Source organism: Sphaeramia orbicularis, chromosome 7 (assembly GCF_902148855.1).
Source record: "Sphaeramia orbicularis chromosome 7, fSphaOr1.1, whole genome shotgun sequence".
Lineage (NCBI taxonomy): Eukaryota > Metazoa > Chordata > Actinopteri > Kurtiformes > Apogonidae > Sphaeramia > Sphaeramia orbicularis.
Window position 1 is genome coordinate 31,161,625 of NC_043963.1, and position 25,284 is coordinate 31,186,908.

Sequence of the window (25,284 nt, forward strand, 5' to 3'; positions counted from 1 at the left end):
TTAAACTGAAAGCGAGGGGAAGGGAGAGAAAAAAGTGGAGAGGTGTGTAAGGGGTGGGTGGGGGGGTTGAAATCTGTTCATGGTGTTTTAAATATTAAACCTATTTCAAGTTTAATGAAGTGCAAATACTACGGGGAGAGTCTTAACTGGAATACAGAGAGGAAGGGGGTGAAAGGGGGATCCGATTCATTATTTCAAGTGTTCACCTTTAGACTGCAGAGACTTGGGGAGAGGAGCGCAGGGAGAGGGAAGAAAAAAGTGAGAAAGTTTATGTGGAAGTGCAAACGAGAGGGCAGTTTGGAGAGCGTCTCTATCTGCGGGACCCAGGTGAATCCAGGAGGTTCCAGAGCTCCAGAGGATGAAGGTCTGAGCTCAAACAAGCCGATACACGCGGCGTTAACTACAGCAAAGCTCATAGGAATAAACAGGACAGAGTTCTACAGAAAAATAATTTCACTTTTTTAGTACGTCTCTGCGGGCATGGGCGTCTGCGTATGCGTGTAAGTGTGTATTAGTGGTTGAGGAGGGGAAGTCTGAGGCCACAGAGCAGGGAGGAAGCGAGCGAGATAAAGATGTTGGATTTCAAAAAAGATTCTCGATGTAATCAATGTGCTACAGCTAGAGGGAAATGGAAAGAACAACCCACGTGTGATTGAACTGTTCATGTCTACATAATCAGATGCTCAAAGCTGTGTGTGTGTGCGTGTGTGTGTGTGTGTGACTATGTACATCACACCGGCCATGTACAGGACTGCCAAAATCCCCCAAGCTGCCACTAAAGGTCATCCTGTGTGTGTATTTGTACTTTTTAATACCACCAAAAAAAAAAAAAAAAAAAGGATTTCCAGTTCTGTTATTATGTGGGATAAAGATCAAGTTGGTGTTTGCCCCAAGTATAAAGGAAGTAGGGAAAAAAATCAATTGTTAACTTATGTTTTAAGCTCAGGCAGAGGGAATGAATGTCTTATTTCTGTAAAATATCCTTAGGAGGGGGTGACACGAATTTAGTGGTGCAAGGTAAGCTCTTTGTTGACAAAATGACACATAGCGGCTGGTATTTAAATATAGAATATCTGAGAAACTAAACTAACTAATAATAAACATGCTACTTTTAACTTCATAGTAAGATATCACCAATGAAATATCCAGAAATATCCTACTTTCATTGTGGGATATTCAATTTATGATGATACAAAGAGGAGAAAATCCTCACACTGTAGTATCTGGAACTAAAATCCACACACGTATTTAGAAATAGGTAAATACAAACAAATAATTTTCTCTCTATCAGCTTTTCATGATTCAGCTCAGAAGACGAGAGACTGATATAAGATGCATCAAAAGGTGAATACACTAAAATATTTTTTAAAGCATGGCTGCCATTTCTCAAAACACTGTCTTTGATTTGCAGATGCTTTTTAATCCAGCCCTGCAAAGTGGCAGCAGGGGCCAAACTAAAAATAATTTTAAGTAATTATTCAAAGGTGTAAGACATAACCAGGCATAAGTAGAGACTATTTAAAACTCTCCTCTGCAAAATTGTCACTTCCAATATAGAATTGTGCAGGAAGATATGCACATAAGCTCAGATCATAGATCACTTTTTTTTTTTTTTGCTCTAATTCGCGGGCACCGTTTCAGATATTTGTGTCAAGAGACAAGGTGAGTGTGTGAATGAGTGAGATCAAATGTTAACCAGAGAGAGACAGAGAAGGGGAAGTGGAGTACTTAGTCGCCTCAGTAAAGACATCAAATGAACACGGCAGATGTTGGGAATCTAAAGAATACAAATCCTAATTCCTGCAGCTGTTTATGTCAACACTGGCACAGGGTGTTTTCAGTATACGAGGCTTTGAAATGGCTCCTTGCTAATACACTGAGCCTCGACACAGTAATATATTATCCTTATATTACAGAATAAATCCAGCCAAATCCTCAGTTAGTCAGCCTCTGTGTTGTATTCAATGTTTGCACTTCAAATAGTAAAGCATGGACAATGATCGCAGATTAATGTGAGACAAAGAGAGAGAGAGAAAGCAAGACAGAGAGACTTCTCATCAATAAGGAATGAAGCAATTAAGCTAATCTCAGACTGAAGGTGCCCTTTCTCTTTTTATACCTTGTATGCCCCTTCATGGAAACCAACAACTGGACACATTGGAACCACAGACACACCACATACATCAAAATGTGCACTATTTTATCTTGTAAACAATCTCCAACATGAATGTCAAAGCTTCTAACACAGGGGTGTCAAACTTATTTTCGTTCAGGGACCAAATTCAGCTAAATTAGATCTGCAGTGGGCCAAATCAATAAAATAATAACAGTGAAAAAATTTAAATTATGTAATGATCAGGTTTACATCTACAAAGTTTCCTTAAAAACCTAAATAACATGAACAACTTGAATTGTCATAAGAAAAACAAGTGCAATTGTAACATTTTAACAATATTCTGCCTCGTTTTTATCAGTTTATCATTTACACATGTGCATTACAATTGCACAAAATATTTAGTAACAGGCAGAATGTTGGTAAAATTGCATTTACTTTTCTTAAGACATTTCCGTTTGTTCATATTTGTTCAGGTTATTCATGTTTTTTGTAAAAGTATAGTTTGGTAATGTAAACATTTTCATGTAATTTTACTTTTTTACACCAAAAAAAAGAGACAATTTGGGGTTGTCATTATTTATAGGTTATTATGATAATATTTTACTGGTTCTGACCCACTTGAAATCTAATTGGACTGTATGTGTCTGTATGTGGAACCTGAATTAAAATGATTTTGACACCACTGATTGTTGATACCTTTAGTGTAATTTTTGCATTTCACAAATTCATCCTGCGAGCCAGACTGGACCCTTTGGTGGGCTAGATTTGGCCCCCGGGCCACATGTTTGACACCTGTGTTCTAATATGTAAACAAAAGGTGTACAGAGCCAAATAAAGTGATTAATTCATGTTTTAGGTTACAGCCACTCTTTGCTTCAATTTTCTAAGCGTGACCAGTTCCCATTTTCGATACTTCATCTCATTAATGAGCCGCTTTGAGCTACTTGAGGAATTTCCGTCAAGAAATTCCCATGTTGAACAGATTCTATTTTTTGTGTTTAACTAAAAATGTTGTGTAACACTGCATTTTCAGACTCTAAATAGAGACATCTAATTCCCTGCCCTGTCCATATGTCCATACATCTGATTCAGATTTTTTTAGCTGCAGGTGATAAAATCCGGGGCTCAAGGTATCTTAAGGTGTTAAGCGGACAAACCATACTTAATCTCACACAATAAGCCCCTGTGGAGCATATGCAACTGCCCTCAAATGACAAAGTGCCAGCTGACCACGTGACCTCATTTTAAGTGTTCAAACTCAAAGGTGTCACATTGATAGAACTACAAAACCACACCCATAATCAAAACACCGTAGCACCCCCAGGAAAGGATGCCAGACAAGTAATGACCTCACTAAACCAGTTCAGCAATGCTCCAAACCTTCCTTAAACACACAGAAACCACCTCCTGCAAACGGACTGAACACACAATAGTGAAACATATCCTGACAGTCAGGATAAGGGATAAGTCCTACATTACTGGGCTTAACGATCAGGTCCCACTGGTGACAGAATCCACTGCTGCACATAGAGTTGGAACCATTTTGTTTTCAGTCACATTCCCCTTTTTATTCCTATTTATGCTCATCAATAATCATGTTTAACTGAGTGCGATGATTACATACTGACTTCCAGTTTTACTTGATCAAAAATCAGAGTCAAATAAATCACATTTTCACAAACATTTCATAAGAAGAGGTAAACAAGTTTACTCCAACTTTATGTGCATTTTAGATTAGATTATATTAGATTAGATTAGATTTTATTGATCCCACAACAAGGATATAACAGAATAAAGTGCAAAAAAAGGGGTACATGCATAGAGATAGTGTAAAAGCAAACAATATAAAAAATAATAATAATCAGAATAAAAAACTATACAGATTATATCTGCTAAAATTTGCTTAGAGGTCTTATTTATGTCTTTGTGCATAAGAAATCAATATAAGTGAATCCCCAAAGGAACTTTGTGTTGGTAAATGCAAGTTATGCAAATTTACAGGATTTCAGTTCTGTTGCAACATGTTGATGGTCATATGAACTATGTTTTCAGGTCAAAAATGTCCAGTTTCATCACAATTAATGCTATATTTTCATGTCACAAATGGCCAAGTTATATTTTAACTGAATTTACCTGAAAAACAAATATTCTGTTCTTTTAGATTTACCGTTTTTTCTTACCAGATTATATACTACATATCACGTTTTATTTTTACAGGTTGCAATATGGAGTATGGTGCTGATCCATCCTGCTTATGTTACGCCAATGCATACATTAAGAATGTCACACGTCACTTTTTAAATCAACAGTTTTCTAATAATAAACATTTTTATAAAGAAATAACAATTCTGTATTGTTATTTACTCTTTAGTATGATGATAAACTATACAATAAATAATTATGATCCTAGTTTTTGCACAGGGATCATTTGTGGAAACGGTGACATGGCTGCTGAGCATCAGTATGATGGGATCTGTAACAACCATGTCACATCTGTCCACTGACACATTTTGTTTTTGTGTCAGCTGTTATTGTTTTAGAGCCACAATACTAACATTTATGAATAAGAGGATAATTAGCAATAGTAAGTATATAAGTTTATTACTAATAAAGTACTGGTACTGACCAGATCATCATGGGTAATGTCACATCTGTCCACCAACAAAAGTTTTCACATACACGTGCTATTCAAAATCTGATATTTCTGAAAATAGAGCTTCCACTGTCAAATAATATCAGTAGTCTGTGCATAAATGTATTAGCATTATTTCAACACAGTTCTATGCATTTCTTACAACTTTTTTTTTTTTTTGACAAAAATGGCCACTCATTTGACCCCCTAAGTAAATTTTTGCCGATATATATATGTTTACAACAGAGGACTTTTTTACTGATGAATAGACAGCCCTGTGACGAAATACCTGATAATCATCATCATCATTTTTATTTCCATCATTCCCACCACTGTGAGTCCAGTCATGTAACCCAGGTAAAAGTGGGACTAAACAGTTGCTCATTTGGCCAGTCTACACCAGTGGCAACATTACACTTCCTCTAACCTTTAGGTGAGAAAACACCTCTGTTGGTAATGGCTACTTTACCACAGCCAGGCACACACTCTGCCTTCAACCTCAGAACATCCCACTGGCCAACTGGCTTAATGGTGCCATTTACTTGATGTGTGTATTTAGTTTAAGCATGCACTGCTCCGAAGCTCAAGACAAGATGTACTTGGACACTGTAATAAGGTTGTAACTGCAGGACACAAAACTTAGGACTCTTAAAAGATAAGCAAACCTTCATAAGCCCGTTCAGATGCTCTGTTATCTCTATCTTTCTCTGTCTTTTTTTTTTTAAGTGTGTGTTTCTGATTTTTTTTTTCCCCTGTCTCATTACCCCTCTCTTCCGTTTCCCTCCTCTTGCCCTTTCCAGAGGTCCTTCCCTAAACCCCAGAGAGAGGGGGAGGAGCCTGGGATGGTGAGGACGCGCTGGTAATCCGTGCAGTGACCCAGGTCAATTCAATTATCCTGTTTTCTTTCGCTGCACGACGCGTGTGCCCATTTCACAGCCAACTCCCTTAATGCGCCCAGGATTAGCTTCTCTTACTTTTAATGATCTACCTATCGACGCCTTGGGCCCCACGGTGCACACACACGAACACGAACACACACACACAAACACACACACACACACACACACACACACACACACACACACACACACAGGTACGAATTTATATGTATTCATTTATGTGTAAAGGAATTCACTAAACAATTCTGTTAGACTGAGGATCAAGAGCAGCTTTCTCAAAATAAATGTGTTTGACTGTGGTTGTGTATGCATTCGCTTGTTTAAGTGGGAGTGTGTGTTATATAAACTGTTGTTAGAAGAGGACTGTATTATCCACCTGCATTTACACAGGCTTTACCTTACACCTCCAAGATTCTAGATAATCATCTTAGGGCTAACATGTTACAGTAGAAACACACTAATCTCTCTCCCCAAGGAGGAAAAGAGGTCGTTTTATGTTGCAAAACTGAGTGAAAAAGGATTAATAAAATAATACAAATAAAACTCGTTAGTTAGCATATTATTTACATCAAATGCAATGCAACCTAGAGTTCAATAAAAGTTGACAAGCAGCAGTCTGATCATTTGCCAACAAGTGTGTATTAGAATAGATGAATACGATTTCACTCTAGTTGGGTGTTGAAACAAAGTCTCACCCAATTATTTAACCTAATCTCATTACCTTACCAGTCTTCCACTAATCACATGACTGGATAACTAAGCAGGAGACAACTTTGAAGAAGTGCTGTAACTCTTGGAAAGTGCTATCAAAACAGTTCCGTAAAGTCCTTTTCCAAGAATTAAGTGGCAGTTTGCATTTCTTTTGGCTTTTATCCAGCCTGTCTGAAATGGTCCAACTCGCTAATAATAATCAAACCAAGAAATCCACTGTTAAAAGGCTATTTGGATCTGGAAACACACCACATTTTTGTCTTTTTGATACGATAAAAAAGACTGATTCATTTAAAGTAAAAGAATATAATACTTCCTGCAGTGAGAAGCAGGTTTTTCGTATTCTTACCTGGGATGTCCTGTCCGTTGTAGTTCCATCCAGCCACAGCCAGCATGGAGGGCAGAGGAGATCCAGGCCTACTGTCCCTGTCTCTCTCCCTGTCCCGCTCTCTATCCCAGTTCCTCTCGGCCTGCTGGGTAATATGTCTGACCGTGTCCTTGTTCTTCCTATTCTTCCTCCGGCCTGACCCTTGTAATGGCTGCCAGGGCCCGTCGCCATTTCCTCCACCGGCACCCCCGGCCCCTTGCTCCCCTTGGCTCTGGGCTGCTCCCCTGGGAGTGTCCCGGGGATGGGAGGAGGAGGCGGGGGACACCTGTTCCTCTTTGACAGTGACGGGCCTGTAGTCGTGCGGCCAGGCGGGCTGGGAGTCATGGCACGCTTCTTCCTGGCTCTCATGGCTTTTGGGGGGTTCTTGGTCTTCTTTACCGTACGTGCTGCCTCCCTCGTGGCAGCTGGCGATGGCCGAGTCCCCGGAGGAGTTGGCTGGGCTGGTGCGGCGTGCCAGCCAGGGGGAGGTGCTGCGACCAGACATGATGGAGGCCAGGGCTTCTGAGGCCATGCCTACTATCCCTCCTCCTGCCCCTCCTAAACCTGCTCCTACGACACCTCCCGCTCCCGCTATACCCACTCCTCCGCTTCCAACTCCTCCGCCTCCACCTATACCGGCAGCAGCGACAGCGCCCATTTCAAAGTCTGCCAGTTCATCGGCCATCTCAGAGCGGATGCTAATGTCCAGCGCGGCCTTGATGAAACTGTGGCAGGCCTGGACGATGTCTGTCATCTGCAGGTAGCTGGCGGCCGACATCACCTCAATCACATTCTTACTGGTGAGGGCAAGGTGCGCTGAGTACATAAAGTCCAAGATGGCTTTGAAGCCTGTCGCTGTGACGATATCCAGGTGAGTGACAGTAGTCTGGTGGTGAGGCTCTGCCCCTTTTTTAACCTAAACAGTGAAAAGACAACAACATTTCTTGACTATTTTACCCATTTCAGGATGAGTAAACTTTTTTAAGCCCACTTCAGATATTGTTATATCAAGTGAATAAAATTGATGGAAGTGAGAGAAAAACAAGCAACGTTACAGACTCCCCCTGACCCGTCTCCCCAAGTGTAGCGGTCCCTTACCTGGCAGTAAAGAGTCTTGAAGTAGCGTGAGGAGCCCAGGAGGACATTCTTATGGGCCTTGAAGATCTTTCCATCCACAATGACACAGGCATCACAGAGGATGCCGTGTTGCCTCTGTTCGTTGAGCTCTCTGAGGAGCTGGCGGTAGTGAGAGGAGATCTCCATGTCCTCCTTCCTGTTGTTCATCTGTGTAGCTGAACAAAAGCCTCTCCTCCAAACCGTCTGCTGGGAAATACAAGAGATGAGAGAAATTAACCTGACATGAAATATGTATAAAAATAAGGCAACATAAATGCTGAAAGGTGACCGATCTTCACAAAGCGGATAATAACGAATTAAAGTCAAGTAATGATGACGATTTTACAATATACAATAACCTTTTCCTATAGGGTTGGGTTTATGTTTATGTAAAATGGGAAAAATTATTGAATTTAGCTGAAGTAATCCTTAAAAGAAAAGCAAGGCTAAGGATATCTCAGTAATGACGGTGACATAGAAACAATACATCAATAGAAGCCACATCTCAAGTGCTTTAGTTTGATGTCTAAAAACAGCCCGGTAACAATAGTCAAAAATCTCTGTGTTTAAACTGCGTCTGACAGGTTCATTTGTGTGGAAGTTGTGTGTGGCATGTTTGTCGAAGTGAGTGTGTGTGTGTGTGTGAGCGTGTGTGTGTGTAAGCTCATTAAAAATGTCAGTTATAAAGCATAACACTTTCACAAAACAGTTGAGAGTGAGAAAAACACCTCATTTAGTACAGACCACTTTACCATTAAATTTATCAATAAACAAAGCCTCGGTTTCTTGTTATTTTTTTTGTCTCTCTTTTGACTGTGAATATTCAATCAGCTGTCTAGTTAAGACGAAAATTTTCTCTTGAACCTTCACCTCTGTGTTTCTTATCTCCTACATCTTCGGTTGAGGGTTGTGAACACAAAGTTTTTCCAAGAACTAAAGAAAATAGACCCCTAATGACAATTTGTGAAGCTTCTCTACTGTCAGTGAACAAGGGGCCACGTTTTCAGTATTCGCTAACAGTACTCATAGTGATGTTATAGGGATGCTGACATATTTAATTTTTTTCTCTAACAAAAAAGAAAGAAAAAAAGCCACAAAACTGTTTGAGATCTGATTTTTTTTTTTTTTTTTACAGTCTATTAGCCCATAAAGCTCCTCTCCGTCTGGCTAAGGGGATTAGGCTCTGCTCACAAATATTGATCTAAGATGCATGTGGATTTTTTTTTTTTTCCTTAAGCGTAGATAAAACATTGAAACATTACCACTTGTTTCTTTTCTGCTGTGTGCAGGTTAGATGACATACCAGAGGCATTTTAAGCTCACACAACAGAATGGGTGCAGGTGAAGGCCACTGAGATGGGAGAGCAGGAGAAAGGGAGATGTGCACATCGCTATGTCGAACCATTCAATGATGCGGTAGAAAAACAGAGAGGAAGCGCATAAGCCCCAGTAAACACAAACACATATACACACAGAGAAGAAGAAGACATATATATATATATACACACACACACACATACTCAGGCAGTGCATTAGCCAGAGCATTAGCAGCCGCCGCTCCTGCTCTCGTCTCGGTGAGGGCTAAATCGTGGGGACGCAGAGTGTTACCAAACGCAGCAGTGATTTGTTTTGGGAACGCCACAGCTGTCAGCTCTCGTGGGCCATTCTGAGAGATGACAGCCCGGGTTGGTCAAGGTGACAGCAGCGTTTGCTCGGGGGCCGGCACACTTCAGGTCATGTTTAGCAAAGCTCTGCTCATCCTGATGGCTTGTAAGATCAGATAAATCCACAGTGTCTCCCACGTCCACTTGGACAAACACACCTCCAATGAACAGCAGTGGATGAGTGGATGGAGTGATGGTGACAACTGCTGACTGAAACCTCACTTTCTCCAAAAAAAAAAAAAAAAAAAAAAAAAAAAAGAAAGAAAATGAGAAAAAAAAAAAGTTCTGGGTCTGATCAATGCGTGGCAACAACTTTTCACTTTGATTGGTGTTTTCTTTAGCCATACAAAGTGAAAGAAGTATGAGAGGCAAGAAAGTTGGAGGTGAATGTAGAAAAACATTGTCCCTCAGAGTCTCAAAAGACAAGTTTTGACGCAAGTGTTTTTATCCTCTGGCTCACACATTTCTTAGAAAAATCTATTGGCAGCATAACCTTGAGATATTCTTTCCTTTATATGTTGCCCTGATGGAGGTATTGAGAGTCCTCACCTCTAACCTTTTGAGACAAACCGAGGTGCTTTAAAGACACAGCAGCTCCCTTCCTCCTCTCTCTGCTCTTCTTCTCTCAGGGCCACTGCAGTTGTATAGACCTGTCTATACGATAGGCCTCCTCTCAGAGTCACATAAAACATAGAAAAAGTCATTTATTCACTGAGAAATACCTCAATACCCTGCTATTCCTCTTTCTTTTTTTTTTTTTTCCCAGCAAACATGGATGATGAACCACAGGGTCACTGTACAGCACATGCAGAAAACCCATTTATATCTACTGGAAGGTTAGAGGAAGCAGTGAAAGAAAGCCAGATTCAATGTTGCATGTAGGTTCCTCTAGTTCTGTTAGGACTCACAGTTCAAGAATGGAACAATGAAAGTGACAAGAACAATGAAAAGAACAAGTAAATGCTAATTTGTCTGAAGGGTTCATTCAACCAAAGGACAAATTTATTCAATTAGCTCCAGCGGCATTGACATAAGACATGTTGTTGATGTTCTGTCGACACCTCATTAAAGAGAAGGTGATTATAGGCCTGAAAATTATGTTCATAAAAGTTCAAAAGCAGTATCACTTTACGGAAATACTGTGTTGCCCTTTAGAAAACCATATTCAACAGCTTTTATTTCACTTAAAAATAAATCCAAGAAAAGAGTTATTGCAACAGCTTGGCTAGTTTGGGTATTATTAATTTTTTTTTTTCTTTTTTTGGTGGGGACCTTATCTGAACTCGGACTTCAACACACCAGGAAAAGTCTGCAAACTGAAGTTCATCACTGCAACGTTTAATTCTTGTGGTCATGCATGTCTAAAGAGCTAATGATAATGTCAGTGTGCTGTCTGATACAGAGGGCCTTGTTTCTACCGGAGTATCGGCAGTGTTCAGCAAATGTGTGTGATTGTGGCGTGACATGCGGCTAGGATTTCACCCAGGGGCATGTTAAATGATGCCTCAAATTTAACAAAAACAATGATCAGTCGAGGGTAAAACAATAGCATCAAACTGGGAGGAAGCAACACAAAAAAAAAGACGGGAAGGTCTAATGAAATTTATAGCTTCAACAGACTCAGAGACATACTGAGCTAGTTGTTAGGCAGAGAGGAGGAACATTAATGGAGTGTGCTTTGACCTCTAAACTCCTTGCTTGCCTAATTGGTTTGTTTAATTTCAGCATGTCCAATTTCCTCCAGTCAGACCCTTTTTTCCACAAGAAACAATCCCAATGCTACCCACTCTATAGTAAATAAACACCCTAAACCACCTTTGGAGCTTTTCATTTCCTCAGAAAGACTCTCCATCTTACCCCAGGAGCTTAGACTATCATCAGGACCAAAAGTCGCTCCCTCCACCATGTAAGTACAGCCTTGATTTATTGCGCACATTTTTTCCAAATATACACTTGACACAAGAGGGGAAAGTAAGGTAAAATGAACTTGTCAGACAATCAACTAGAGAGAGGGAGAGACTTTTGTGTCTCATCCAAAGCATTAGCAGTCTCACCAAGGCTACAGAAACTAAAGCCTGCTTTCAGAATGTCACAGAGCAGAAAAAAAAAAAAAAGCTTTTCATCCCTCTATGAAATTTCACTGAAAAAAAAAGCAAGGAAAAAGTCATCAAGTGGCTGGCTGACAGTCTGTGCACGCTTATTTGTGGTCAGAGACGATTGTTTCGGTAAAGCATGCCGCCAGAGCTCCAAATCCCTGTCACCCTTCTGAGACCAAATCAAAAGTGACTGTCGTCCTTAACGCCCCTCCTTCCTTCACACAGAAACACACACACCATCAGCAGCCCCCTTCCCCACATCCAGCTCATGCCCCTTAACACACAAACACACAGGAGGACTAAAAACACACAAGTTCACACGCTTAGCAGAGCCGTCATGGCATCACACCCGGTTTGTCCTGGTCACATCACAGCAAAGTCACTTTAGGCCCCGGCCAGACGACTAAAGAGATGAGACGTGTGATGGAGTGAGAGAATGGGGCTTCCTCCTTCTTGTGTTTTTGGCTTAATGCAGTCTGTCCCTCGGAGCCACTTCTCTGCCTCCTTGACCGCACAGGACCAAGGGGAGGCAAAGCACAAGGTCCTTCTGGATCAAAAGCGTGGCGATACTTTGTTTGTGTGGGGTTTAACGCAGCTAGAGCTTTCAAACAGGGCTCACGCTGTGCATTCAGGCATCAGCCCGGTTAAATATGTTGGATGTGCCATGCGTTCAGTGGCCACACATGTGGTTAAACATGATTACAGAGAGAAATTTCAGCCAAATCTTTCCCACAGCACAAATTCTTTTGGTTGGGAAAATGCTGTGAAATTTTCACATCCTAATTACCAGGTTGAAGATTGAACTGGCTGCAAGTTTCTTCACAGCATAGTCCAAGGGGTTTCATACACTTGCAATTAATTTTATTTTGTATGAAGGAACATTCATAGGAAATGCTCATTAAGTGAGTCTACCATGATGCAGCCCTTAGGTAGGGATGGGCTTTAAAACAACTATTGTCACAAAAGAATTTTCTTCATTATCAATATAACATTTTTTATATATATATATTTTTTTAACAGTACAACATAATTTCATTGCTTGCATAGTACTAGTCTGTGCTGTAATCCACAAAGAAGACCAGACCAGCTATTTCTGTTTGTGAAATGTGAACTATTTGGCATGTTCTAACAAACTAAAACCATCTGATTTCCTTCACACATGAGCAGAAATCAATTTCTAATATTAAAGAAATAACAATTTAACATTTATTGTAATAATCATCAATACCAACTGATATAAAGGGTTGATTGTGGTATCATTTTTAGGTATATTGCCCAGTCGTTCACTAGGCCGATTATTCTAATCTAATTATTTCCATCAGGTCAAAAACAGTATGAATGGAAGCCTATTAATCACCATCTGACATTAGTTCTATTCACTACTGAATAAAACTTCAAAAATAAATCCAAAATAATCTAAAATAAATGTTCTACATGACACCAGAAGTTGTTTCTGCATAAATTACCAAACACATGTGCACTTTTCTTACTTCAAATGACTGAAAACAGTTTGCTTGAACTAAAAGTAAAGAAAAAGCTCTTACTGTTTTTGAGTGTAGAGTTTACACTTGGAGTATGCAGCCTTATGTTCTTTATCATAATTGGTTTCAGGTTAGTTTTTAAAAGGTCCACTATTATCAATTTTATCCTTTTCACATCCCTACTTCTACTCTTGGCACTTGTGTTAAAAATCAGCAGGAAGGGCGCAGTAAAAGCAGGCCAAAAAGATTGAAGAAGTGAATGAATGTGTGGAGGGAGGAGGAGGGGACATCAAGTTAAGATTCAGTAGCCAAGATTTGGCATTTTTGCTGTCAACCATCCCAGCTTCATGCCTCAGCTACAAAATTTTTATCAGTTAGGCTGAAAATCAACATGGTCCTTTTTGCATATTTTCCAGTAGCAAGTTGTACCAGCACACTATCATATCATAGCAGGCAGTTTCTGTGGAAAAAGCAAACAGGTTGGCAGGTCTGCACTAAATGAATTATGTATTATGTAAAGCTTTCAAAACAAAGTGAAATAAATGATTTTAGCCCCTAGGAGAAGATATTAGGAGGATCTCTGGTGTTTTATGCTAATATCGATGAAAAATTAAGATACAGGAAGAAAGGAATTGGTTTGCTTTCAAGTGGACTCTTTCTCCATATGAGAAAGGATATTGTGGAAAAAAAAAAAAAAACACCTGCAGCATAAGTGGAATTAAAATGATTTTCTGCTGGACATCGGAGCACTGCTCTTCTTCATGTGGCAATATGAACGCAATCATTACTTACCAAAATAAAATCAACTACCTCATGTAAAGCATGTTATTACAATTTGTTAAATCTACAACATAAATGCAAATGTGTGGCCATGTATCACAGCTGCTGACGAGGATTGTGAAAGGCGAATGAAGAAAAATGAAGTCACATAGAAATGAGCCAAGGTTAAAAGCCAATAAGAAAAGGAAAAAAAAAAAAAAAGCTATAGAGTCAGAGAATGAAGGAGATAAAGAACAGTGAAAAACAGAGAGAAAAAAGATAGAGCAGGAGCAACGAGAGAGCAGAGCTGGAAAGATAGAGACAGAAGATAGAAAGAGGGGGAGACAGGAAGAGCTGGGCGAGTGACTCAGGCAGCCAATATTTTTAAACAGCTTTGCTTCCACTCAACTGGGCATCAAGGCCATTATCCCGGGGTTAATCCCCAATCCGACGGAGCTGGCAGCCTTCCGGGACAAGCCAGGGTGGCAGCCCATCAACAAGGCAAGCATGGACAAAAATAACATACATGCACACACACATCCACACATGGGCAGGCATGCAAGCTGCAATTAGAAAAGCTGCAAAATAACACAACACAGCTATGAACTGAAAGTGGCTGCGTCTGAGGTTTTGTCTTGTTAAAAATATTAAAAATGAGTGACTGTTCATCTTTGGTTTTGTCTCCTTCTCCATCTTTATCCAACTTTTTTTTAAAATCTAACTGTACGTGTTCATGCTGTCTGTTTCCCCTTGTTTCCCCTTGTTTCTTTTATCACACACCCTCCATCTGTCCACCTTTATTTTCTCCACCTTCCCCACCAGCTCTAATCACGCCACATTTTGCACCTCTACCTCGCTCTCCCTTTCTCTGTCCGCTCTCCTTGGCTGGAATCCAAGTAGCCAAGGTGGGGGAAGAGATTGACTCAAAGAAGGATAGCCATGTCATGTGGAGAGGGACCAAAGAGGATCCAGGAGGCTTATGGGACTTAGAGCTGCCCTCTTCATCCCTCACTCCCCCTTTCAGTCCCACCCAGCCCTGCCCGCCTCACCCACAAACAATACCTGGACCTTCCCTATCTACACCTAAAGACATCCCCACTATCTAAATTCTGCCTCCCCCGCCGCATCTTTCTAATTCAGTTGCACCTGCCAAAAGACCTGCCTATGAAAGCCTGAATGTGTATCTTCAGCTGCTTCCTCTCTTTATACCTTAGGCCACACAGGTGTTAAGCCTGGAGGGATCTCATGGAAATCCAACCACGGCAAGGATGTACGAAGGATCATCCCGGAGTGACCGGAAAAAAGATGTGACACTAAGATATTGATGTCCTTTAGCTGCAACACAACAGGCTGAGTTTCAAACTTCACCTGCAGCTCACCAGATGACCCACAAAGCATCAGCGATACAGTATTTGATGCAACAGGAGCATAAAAAAAGAGTGAGAAGTTCTAAATCGCCACCTCTGTTTGTCTTTTTGTGCATCTTCTCCTGTGTCTATCTCTTCTTTTGCACTCTTTATGTGTGTAGTTTCTGGGCTATCTTTCTCTCTAGGCCCCTAAGCCTGCTATGTCTCCCATGGTAACTCCCTGACTGACGACCCGGGGCTTAGCCTAAATTCTCTCTCTATTAAAAGCTGTGAAATGCAAATAATGAAACATCTCATTACCACTGTCGGAGAACCCAAAATGAAAGGAGGGGGAGAGCGGAGAGCGGGGACGGAGAAGGGCTACTGTAAGACAATGGAGTAGCAGAAGAAAGAGGGCTACAGGAGAGAGGGAGGGAAGGTGAGAGGACAGAAGAAAAGAGAGTGAAGGCTGGAAATAAAAGAGTGGAAGGAGAAGAGGAAAGGATAGGAGATGAAAAAGGGACGGGAAAGGTGAAAGGATGGGAACAGATAACCACACAGAGAGGCTTTTGTTTGATATGTGTTGCCATTAACATAGAGCATAGCCAGGATCGACCACCTACACAAACACGGCTGAAGCCCCAGTGAACTAAACTGTGAGGTGGGAGGTGTCAGGCAAACGTCAACACTGAAATTTCCCACTTCATGCTAAAGTTTGGTGGAAGCTTCTCATGAAAATCTCAAAAGAATATGAGGCTAAGGTGTACTTGTTTGTGTGTTGATTGATAATTTGTCTACCCCTGTGGATAATTACACACCGAGTTACACTTTTTATCTCCGCAGGCCTCCAATTAATCACCACTTTACACCAACTCCGCACTATTTCTACATCTAGTGTTTGTAATTTTGAAGGAGGAAACGGCTACTTTCCTGAAAATGTTTTTACATATAGAGAGAAGTGAAATCACCTGCAGGAAGTATGTGTATTTGGTTTTGTAGGTGGGAGGAGACTGGGGGGGGGTTGACTGTAACAATGATCACGTCACCTTGTGTGGTCTCCTGGTGAAAAACCCTGTGTCATTGATGCTAATCTTGTGACGTACAAACCTCACATAACATGAGTGAATATAAGGGAGTTAAAGTTTGAAGGTGTGTAACTGCAGGATTAGTTGATGACTTCTTGGAATTGAATTAGTTGCATAAGGGATTTTTTTTTTTGGTCACATATGCGTCATTTATTTAATTTTGCTTTGCTAAGTGAGGCTGGGTGTGTAGTCGATGTACACTACAAAAAAAAAGTTAAGGATATTTCTTTTTTTTTTTTTTTTTTTGGTCATTTTTTAGTCATTTTTGCCATTTGTAAATAAAATTATGTCTGGTGTTTAAAAAATGTGTTTCAATTCAATTCACACACAAAAAAATAAAAAGCGCCGTACAAGAATCCTAACTGAAAAAAATAGCCCAAAAATTAAAAATATCCTTAACTTTCTGTTTGTAGTGTATGATTTTAATGTCAAAATCCTAAAGGGGTTAAATTATTCTGTAAGTGTCCAGTAGATTTTGCTGTGATGAAATTAAAATGAACCATTATTGACATATATAGACATCCAATCATACCTTTCATACAGTCATCAAATGTTTCACTGCAAAATCACGAGCACTGACTCTGCTCCTCTGCAGTGGAAAGGAGATGCACAGGTATGATTCTCCGTTTAGTGGCTTTTCTTTCAATTTTGTGCATGGTATGATAACCATCAATTTTCATACCACTGTAAACCATGCTATGGTATAATGCTCCAAGCTTAGTGTGTGCTGGGAAAAAAAAGGTATTTCTACACAGCCTCTGAAAACACCAAAAAAACCCAAAGTGATTTGGACTGATCAACACAACGCTGATCCAAACTGGGGTACGCCCCCTGTGTTTGTACACAGAGAAGCACTGTGGATGTATTAAATATCAATATTTCTTAGGAATCACCTTACATTTAATTACAACAAAGGATGTAAAAATGAAAATCAAAATTATATAGAAGCTTTCGACAATTTTCAAGCATTGAATTTATTTTTATTTAGAAAAAGCATGTGAATTTGTACGTTTGTACTTGGCTATTAAATAACCAGCTTAGCAATTTCATAAAACTGAGGCTTTGTTCGTATGATCATCTGACCACTTTTTAGCCTCAGTGAGTATTATGACAAAAAAAGAGGTTGTAAAAAGACAGAATATCCTTTAATACTGCCCTCATCCCCGGTTGGTTTACCTCCCTTTGCTGTTCTTCCACCAGTTTCACTCACCTTCTGTCACTTGGCAAATCTCAGTTGTGTTTTGAAAAGCACCAAATGGCTTTGTGGCTACAATGATGATGACAATATACAGCTTTGGACCAGCTCAAAACTCACATCTAACACCCACCCTGGTCTCGCTCTGCCAGCAAAGAACTCAGTGTGTGTGTGTGTGTGTGTGTGTGTGTGTGTGTGTGTGTGTGTGTGTGTGTGTGTGTGTGGTGCATGTGTGTGGTTGTCCAGACCCTCTCATAGGTCTTAACACAAAACCTGTCACAGCAAAAAAGCAACCTGTCACGACTCAGCTAGACACGACTGTACATGACTGTACCACACAGAACACAAGCAGCCTGTTCCCGAGCTGTTAAAACAGTCACTGCAGCCACCGGCACCAAAGGTCTCTCACACATAGACACACACACACACACACAGAGACAGACACACACTACGAGGCAAGTAAAAAGTATGGAGGAAATGAAACAAAGGAGAAAGAGTCCGTAAAAATGAACTTATGGTACAACAATCCCAGTTCTGAGGGAGGGAACTAAAAAAAATGCCCAAGCACAGAACAGGAGTGAGAACTGAAAGCTAATTGTTGTTTGTTAAAATGTGTGGTTTTCCAATGTGCAAGTGAATGACTGAATGATGATGACTCACCGCTGGTGGCCAGTCGCTATCTGGTGCCGAGGCGGGTGTCCACATAGTGTGTCTGTGTGTGTAAGGGTAACTTGGTGTGACTGTCGCTCTGTCAGACAGCAAACAGAGGCATCTTTCTCAAATCCACACTGGGCTGCAGCTTACAATGAGCTCACGCAAAGAGGGGAGCAAAAAAGCCGCAGATTAAGTGTGTACTCGCAAGTTCAACAGGCACACCCTCCTTCCCCCTGAGCAAATATTAAAAGAGACTTCCCTCCCAGCTAATCTAATTCACAAACACTCCAAAGCACACATAAACACTAAAAAGATTATTTTTCTATATTAACTTAGCTCTAAATATATAATCATTTACATCTAACTAACGTAACCACAGTCTACAGCCATAACTGAGCAGCCCAGTCATTTACATACAGATAGAGAAGTGTTTATAAAAACATTTGTATGTAATCGCCTGAGGCTGCTTTGTCACTCATCAAGTTGATCAAAAAGCAGCGACTATACAACACTGATGAATCTCAGAGCGCTTTTTTTGCGAATCTGTCCTTCAATGGTAGAAAAAAAAGGAGGTGAGATAAAGGGAGAGAAATCAAGGGGAGAGGAGAGGAACATCTAAATATAGAGAGACTCAGATTTTGGAGTCAGAAAAGAGACGGTGAAGGGTAAGAAAGAGGGAGGGAGACAAGAGATGCAAGTGGTAAGGAAGGGAGAGGGACAGAGAGATGCGGAACAAAGGCAAAAGCAAAAGAAATGGAGGAAAAGTAGTAGTGCTGTTGAAAACGGCGACCATGAAACGGAGAGTCAGTGCAGTGTGAGATCGATGGCGGCAGAATCTCGGTAGGTTTCTTATCTACTGTAGCATTGCTTAGTTGACTGCTGGTGGACTGGACATGGGACACACAGATACTGATTTTGTCCAAAAGACTTGGGAGTTCAATAGGCTGCACAGTGTATCACCACAGACATATATCAATAGGTAGTATTGATACAGAGGGTCTGATCCTTCTGTGATCGCTCCAGCAGTTTCAACACAAACTGGGATAATCACTGTAACAGTAATCAGTGAAGATGCAAAATCATTTACTTTTTTTTTTTGGTTTGTTTGTTTTCTTTGTGTCTGTGCCGTGCCATGATTGGCGGTTAAGAGAGGAGGCGCTGTAATTTAACAGTGTCCTTGTATGTGTCTTCTTTGTTGTGTGTTGCTGAAGGAGACAAAGACATGTCACATTTCAGTTAACTTTTTCTTTTTCTCCAGTGCCTAAAACAATGAACTAACAATGAACTAACAATGAAATTCGTGAGGCTGGGGGCTATCATGTCCACTGTGATTGACAAAATTGGATTTTGACCAGACAAATGCCTCACCTGGATCTTCACTTTCTTGTCCTCTCCTCTCCTGTCATCTCTTTTCCTCTCTGTCTTATCTGTCTTTTCACCTCCAGCCTTTTTACCCAAATGCGGTTTGACATTTGACTGTCACCTGTTGACTAACATGAACGGCTGCCATAGCTCGCAGGCATTTGGAAGTACTACTGCTTTTTTCCCTCTTCTCCAAAAGCAATGGAAACAACTGCGAATTCATGTACAGAATAGCAAGACATATGAGACAAAGAGAGAGGGAGAGACAAAAGGACCACTGTGTAAACTCCCATGATCGTGCTCACCATCGCGAAGGACAACACCCACCTTGGAAACCTAATTTTGAAGAAGTCACACATTCCCACATTGTGAGGCAGTGCCAGTATCAGGTGTCCGTCCAAACCACCAACCACCAATCAACTGCCACCCTGTTCGTGATACACCAGCGCACACACCAACAAAAAAAAAAAAAAAAAAAAAAAAAAAAAGGAGAGGGTTGGGGAGGTGAGATAGAAGGGAGGGAGGCAGGGGGAGAGAGGGGTGCGGGGGTGAGAAAGAGAGAGTAACAAGAAGAGGGCAAGGGAGAAGAGCTAGCCAGAGACAAAGGCAGAGGGAATGACAATGAGTGAAAAGAGGAAGAGTGTTGGGGGGGGGGAAAGGTATCAGTGAGGAGGAGATGAGGTGAAAGCGCATTGCCAGCTCACCCTGCACATTCAAGGGACAGAACAAAAAGATCGCAACAATGAGACTTCCATATATGCATATTTCAGTGTGTGATTGTCATTGTGCTTGTATTGCGAATGCATGTTAGGAGAAGCAGAAAACGGCCGTTGGGGGTGTTTGCCCTGAACCACTGAAAAGGGGATGTGAACCTACTCACTTCTGTTCACATTTGGATTGGCTTTACCTCCCGTGTTCATAAAGGGAACTAGACCGACACAGGAGAGCCCATAAAATGTCCTGCAACAATGATAAAGCTTCACTTTCCTCATAGATTTATAAAGTTTATATAATAATACACATAGGATCGCTCTTTTAGCGCTAAAAAAGCCTTTATAAATCAAAATAATTCCCTTTTCACTAGAGAAGTCACTGTGTAACCTAAAGAAAGAAGTTGCTTCAATGAATCTTGAACTGCAACGGGTCAAATACACATTTGTGGATTTGGGAGGAAAAAAAAAACTGAACCCGGCATTTGTTATTGCTCGCTGTTGCATTAAAGGGATGTATAAATATGAGCTAGGGTCAGGGGGAAGGATAAAAATGAGAAAGGGAACAGGGAGAGGGTAAAAATGAGAAAGGGAGTAGAGGAAGGGTAAAAATGAGAAATGGAGTAGGGGAGGCCACAGGAGGCACCTGGCCCACTTACAGCAGAGGAGGGGGTGGAGGAGGAGGAGGAGGAGAGGTGGAAGATTAAGGAGTGGGAGGGAAAAAAAAGAGAAGAAGGTTGGAGGAGGGAGAAGATGAGTGAGAGGAGGAAGAGGAGGAGGAGGAGGAGAAAAAAGTGAAGGAGATACAGCTGGGCCAGAGCAGAGGGCACCGGGAGAATAGGAGCTAAGGTGAAGTGAAGGAACGGGAAAAGGTGAGGGGAGAGAACAGGATGTGAGATGAGGAGGCATGAAGGAACGAACAGTCGAAATAATGGGAAGGGGGAGAAGGGCAGAGGGGGAGGTGAGAGCAGGAGAGAAAAGAGAGGCGAGGTGGGGGCTGAGGAAGAAGAGGTGGCCTTGTAAAGCTGAGAATGGAGGTGGTGTGCGCGCATGGATGAATGTGTGTATGTGTGTGTTGTCTCTTGGTGTGTGTGGGTGTCTGAAATTATGACGAAAAACTAACACCTCACCCAAAGTATGAATAACCGACCACAATAGGCCAACGTAGGTTCAATCTCCTCTACCAGAACATTTGAGCAGCCTGCCTATACCACTAATATCCCACTAATACCACCCACAGTCCTCGCTCCACCTCACATCAATGAATATTTCATGTCCTGATGGCACTTTTAAAGCAAAAACTAATTAGCAAATCCAAGTTGATCTGGCATTAGTCATATCAGGCCAATTAAAAGCCAAGTCCTACTGTACATGTTAATGGCAGCGAAGTGGAATAATTGTATGTTGAACAGGGGAGAGAATATTAAACAGGCCTTGTTAGCAGCACTTTAGCACTCTAGCCTAGGTCCATGGCTGGATTACAAAACTCTACAAAGCAGGATAATGTTCGTCAAAAAAAATAAAATAATAAAATAATACACACATGCACACACATCTTTGTGAGCACGAAACAAAAACTCTATCCATTAATTAGAGTGTCACCATCAATTCCATGGGGTCAGGTCTACTTATAGCTAAAGAAGAGAAATATTTCCAGGGAAAATGATGGTTTTATGCTTCAGTAATAATATTAAACAGGGATCCAAATATTGGCAGAAACTCACAGGTCAGATGTTATACAGTATTAGTGGGAGAAAACCATTTTCTCCGCCACACAGTGTTTCTGCGGTCAGTACCAGTCAACATAAGGTTGTAGAGACAGTATTTGTGTGGCACCGAGAAGAGAAAGGTGTTGGTTTGTATTTGAGTCTTTCCAACCTTCCTTCTGTGTGTTTTTTTTTTTTTTTATGCAGGAGTTTAGATTGAGACAGACAGCGCTGACACACACAGACTAAACTGTGCTGCACGAAAAAGCGACAGAATAACAAGGGCTAGAACTCTTTTGGAGCGGATGTCTGTTTCATCACCCCTACCCCCCCACCCCCCATTCTCTCTCCTTCACGTTCCCTCTTTCCCTTCCTCGTTCTGCCTCCCCTGCCTCCCTCTCTCACCTGAGCTTTGATATGGAAATCTCTCACCAGCCAGAGCCCGAGGCTAGTTGACTGTTTCTAAAGATGTATTTGCTCAAAGCCGCTCAATTTCTCATCAAATGCTCACACTGTGTGTATAAAAGACAGACTCTTTCAGTGGGAAAATAACAACTAACAAGCACGTACTTATACGATGCTTTTAGCCATCTGCAAACCTCAGACTTCAACAAAAAGGTTTTCCAAACCCAAAGCATCAAGTCCTTCATAGCTTGTATAAATTTGTCTTAAAAGATGGTGACCTTTCTGACAGGCAGACAGCTGAAGATGCTAACTATCTTGTCAGTAGAGAGGAATGTACGTGATAGTGCTTTCCCACTGGTTTACCTGCTCTGTCCTGCCAGTGAAGTTATACTGCATTAGGGATTTCCAACAGTGAGAAAAAAATATATGAAACAAGGTGAAGCTCTCAACCATTTGATTCCGTTATGAGAATAAATAAGTAATAAATCATAAAATCTGTCCAGGAAGATTAAATATTTAGCTTGGTTTTGTTAAAGGATGGAAATCATAGGAACAATAATGTATAGTCTTGTGCCAGCTCATTAGAGGAGAGGACAGATATTAGTGATATCAATGTAAAGCCTGAGGGCACAAGTTTATCCAAAGTCAGAAGGATGAAGACATACAACAACAGACACCTTCTATTTCTGGCTTTGTTGTTTCATTAAATAAGACAGAAAGATAATTAACAGGATAATGTGTGCGTGTTATTTAGCGGGTTCGAAACAACTGCAGTAATCACATCACTTGTTGCGATTTGTATTTTGACAGCGCTTTAACAAATGAAAACTTACTGAATAAAAAAAAACAACAACATGGAGTAACATCACAGAGGCACCAAACAAGAGGACACGGACTGATTAGATTTAAGGCTGTTCAGACTTTGGACAATGATGTAATTGATAACTTCTAAGTTAAAAATGTCATAAATTCCAGAAAATAACTCATGATGTTGATAAGCATTGTGTGATCATGAGGAACTGGTTGGAAAGCGCTGATCTGCTCCACATACTTAAATAAAAGAAAAACACACCCTGATGAAAGCACACAAACTGAAATCCCTCATCTGTTTCTCGGGAATGTGCGATCCAAAAGGTGGTTTACAATTCCAACAACTCCCAACAAAATTCTGACATCTTGTCATTTTGACTGCACAAAACTCCCTGCACTTTATTTCTAGCAATTAAAGGACAACTTTACGCCTTGACTTATGAGTCTTAGTGGCAGGTTAAAATAAACGAAAGAGAAAGGTTCACATTACCTTTCAGATAAAAATTCACTGACAAAAGCACAGCAGAAAGTACAGCGATTTGCTTTCATTGACGTCTTATTGTGCGTGCAAATTCATGCAATTCAAACACACACACTCACGGCTATGAAATATTAACATCTATGAAAGGACACGTGGAGCGGTGTAGAGTATTTCTGTATGTGAGCAGTATGGGTTGTGGATGATTTTAACTCACCTGTTCTCCTGCTGGGGGAGGAGGTGGGGGGGGGTATGACAGGTGAACAGGGTGCACAGCTGTTACACACACACACACTCAGGAAAAACAACACTCACACAAACACACACATCCCCCACCGCATCCACGTAACCCCATGAGGATTAGGGAACACCTGTATTCAGCACTGCACAATGAGCTATAGAAGCAGTTAAGCTAAAAAGCCTTGGGAGTTATTAGGGGGTGGGGGATGGAGCTAGTCAGGATCAGGGGGTTAATGTGCGCCAAACTGTCTTGACATGCAATCAGACGTGAGAATGATAATATTCACAATGTGCCAGATAAGGAAAGAGTTGTCATAAAACTCCAGAGAGGAGTGGTGTGTCATGTACGATGTTCGTATGAGAGTGTAAACGGTTCATTTTGCAATGTGTTAGCCAAGCAGGTGTTCCCATTAACAAGTGAGCTCCGAGGGGGGATCAGGATGAGAATACTGGCAGAGAGATAGAGACAGAGAGATGAATGGAGTACAAGGTTGCTAACAGCGAAAATGTGTCTTGATGGAGCATTTGCTCTCTTTTGTCTACTTCTGGAGAATGTACAGTAGGTGAAGTAAACTTGCAGTCCTGTTGTCTGCATAAACAAACTTGTGTGAGGGGGTAGTACACAACATCCCTAACCTGCTACCACACAGGTTGTTCAGCCCACAACCTGCATGGGAGCACTGAGCACCACCTACACACCAGCAGGCTTACACATGCAAACACACACACATACACACACATACACACACAGAAAGTGAAGAGGCAAGTGTCACAAGCTTCAAACTACCACCCCAACGAAGCCCCTGTGTCTCATTTTTACACCCCCCCCCCCACTTTCACTGTTTCCCCTACAACCTCCCCCCCCCAAAAAAAAAAAATTCAGTGTGGATTTTCCACTGTAAAAGCCTTCACCGCTTTCAAACACAACACACACATTTAGCCTAAAAAAAGGAAAATCTAAGTCATTTATCTTGTTTAATCAACTTTACGGGTCCATTCATGAGTGATAGCACGAGCGGAAAGTGTTTGAAACCCTCCTTTGCAATCCTGCAAGCACACGCACACCTAATATTTTTTCCATCTTTCAGCCGATCTCGCCTACACTCCTCCTCCACTCATCCCTGTAGCTGTTGTCTTGGTCTGTATTATATTTTCCCCGTGGAAAACACAGAAGGAGAAGGAGCAGACACACACAAAGACACACTACAGACGTGATGTCCACTACTGTTATAATGGCACAACAACACAGCCCCACTCAGGGGAAGTAACCTCTGTGGAGCAGCAGGGGGGCAAACCCACACATACAAAGCATTCTGGGAAACAGTCCAGGGCAAGGTGATAATTATCTGTTTAAATGACATGATGGTTACTGGTTTTCAACATGACAAGCCAGGGATTTTTTTTTTTTGTTCAACATCTGCATGAGGGGGACACAACACAGACTCAGAAAGT

The 25,284-nt window shown here is 41.2% G+C and overlaps 1 protein-coding gene across 5 annotated transcripts in view; it reads right to left on the minus strand.

Annotated features, from left to right (window-relative positions):
• zbtb46 (zinc finger and BTB domain containing 46) overlaps positions 1-25,284 on the minus strand; it is a 65,689-nt gene that overhangs the window by 38,112 nt on the left and 2,293 nt on the right. For 4 of the 5 annotated variants that reach the window (XM_030139737.1, XM_030139738.1, XM_030139734.1 and 1 more), the window contains exons 2-3: positions 7,824-8,048; positions 6,708-7,641 (exon numbers count right to left, since the gene is read on the minus strand). In XM_030139737.1, coding sequence (XP_029995597.1) covers positions 6,708-7,641; positions 7,824-8,009 — 1,120 coding nt within the window. In that variant the 5' untranslated portion in view covers positions 8,010-8,048. The remainder of the gene's footprint in view (positions 1-6,707; positions 7,642-7,823; positions 8,049-25,284) is intronic. The other variant, XM_030139735.1, reaches the window with a different exon arrangement.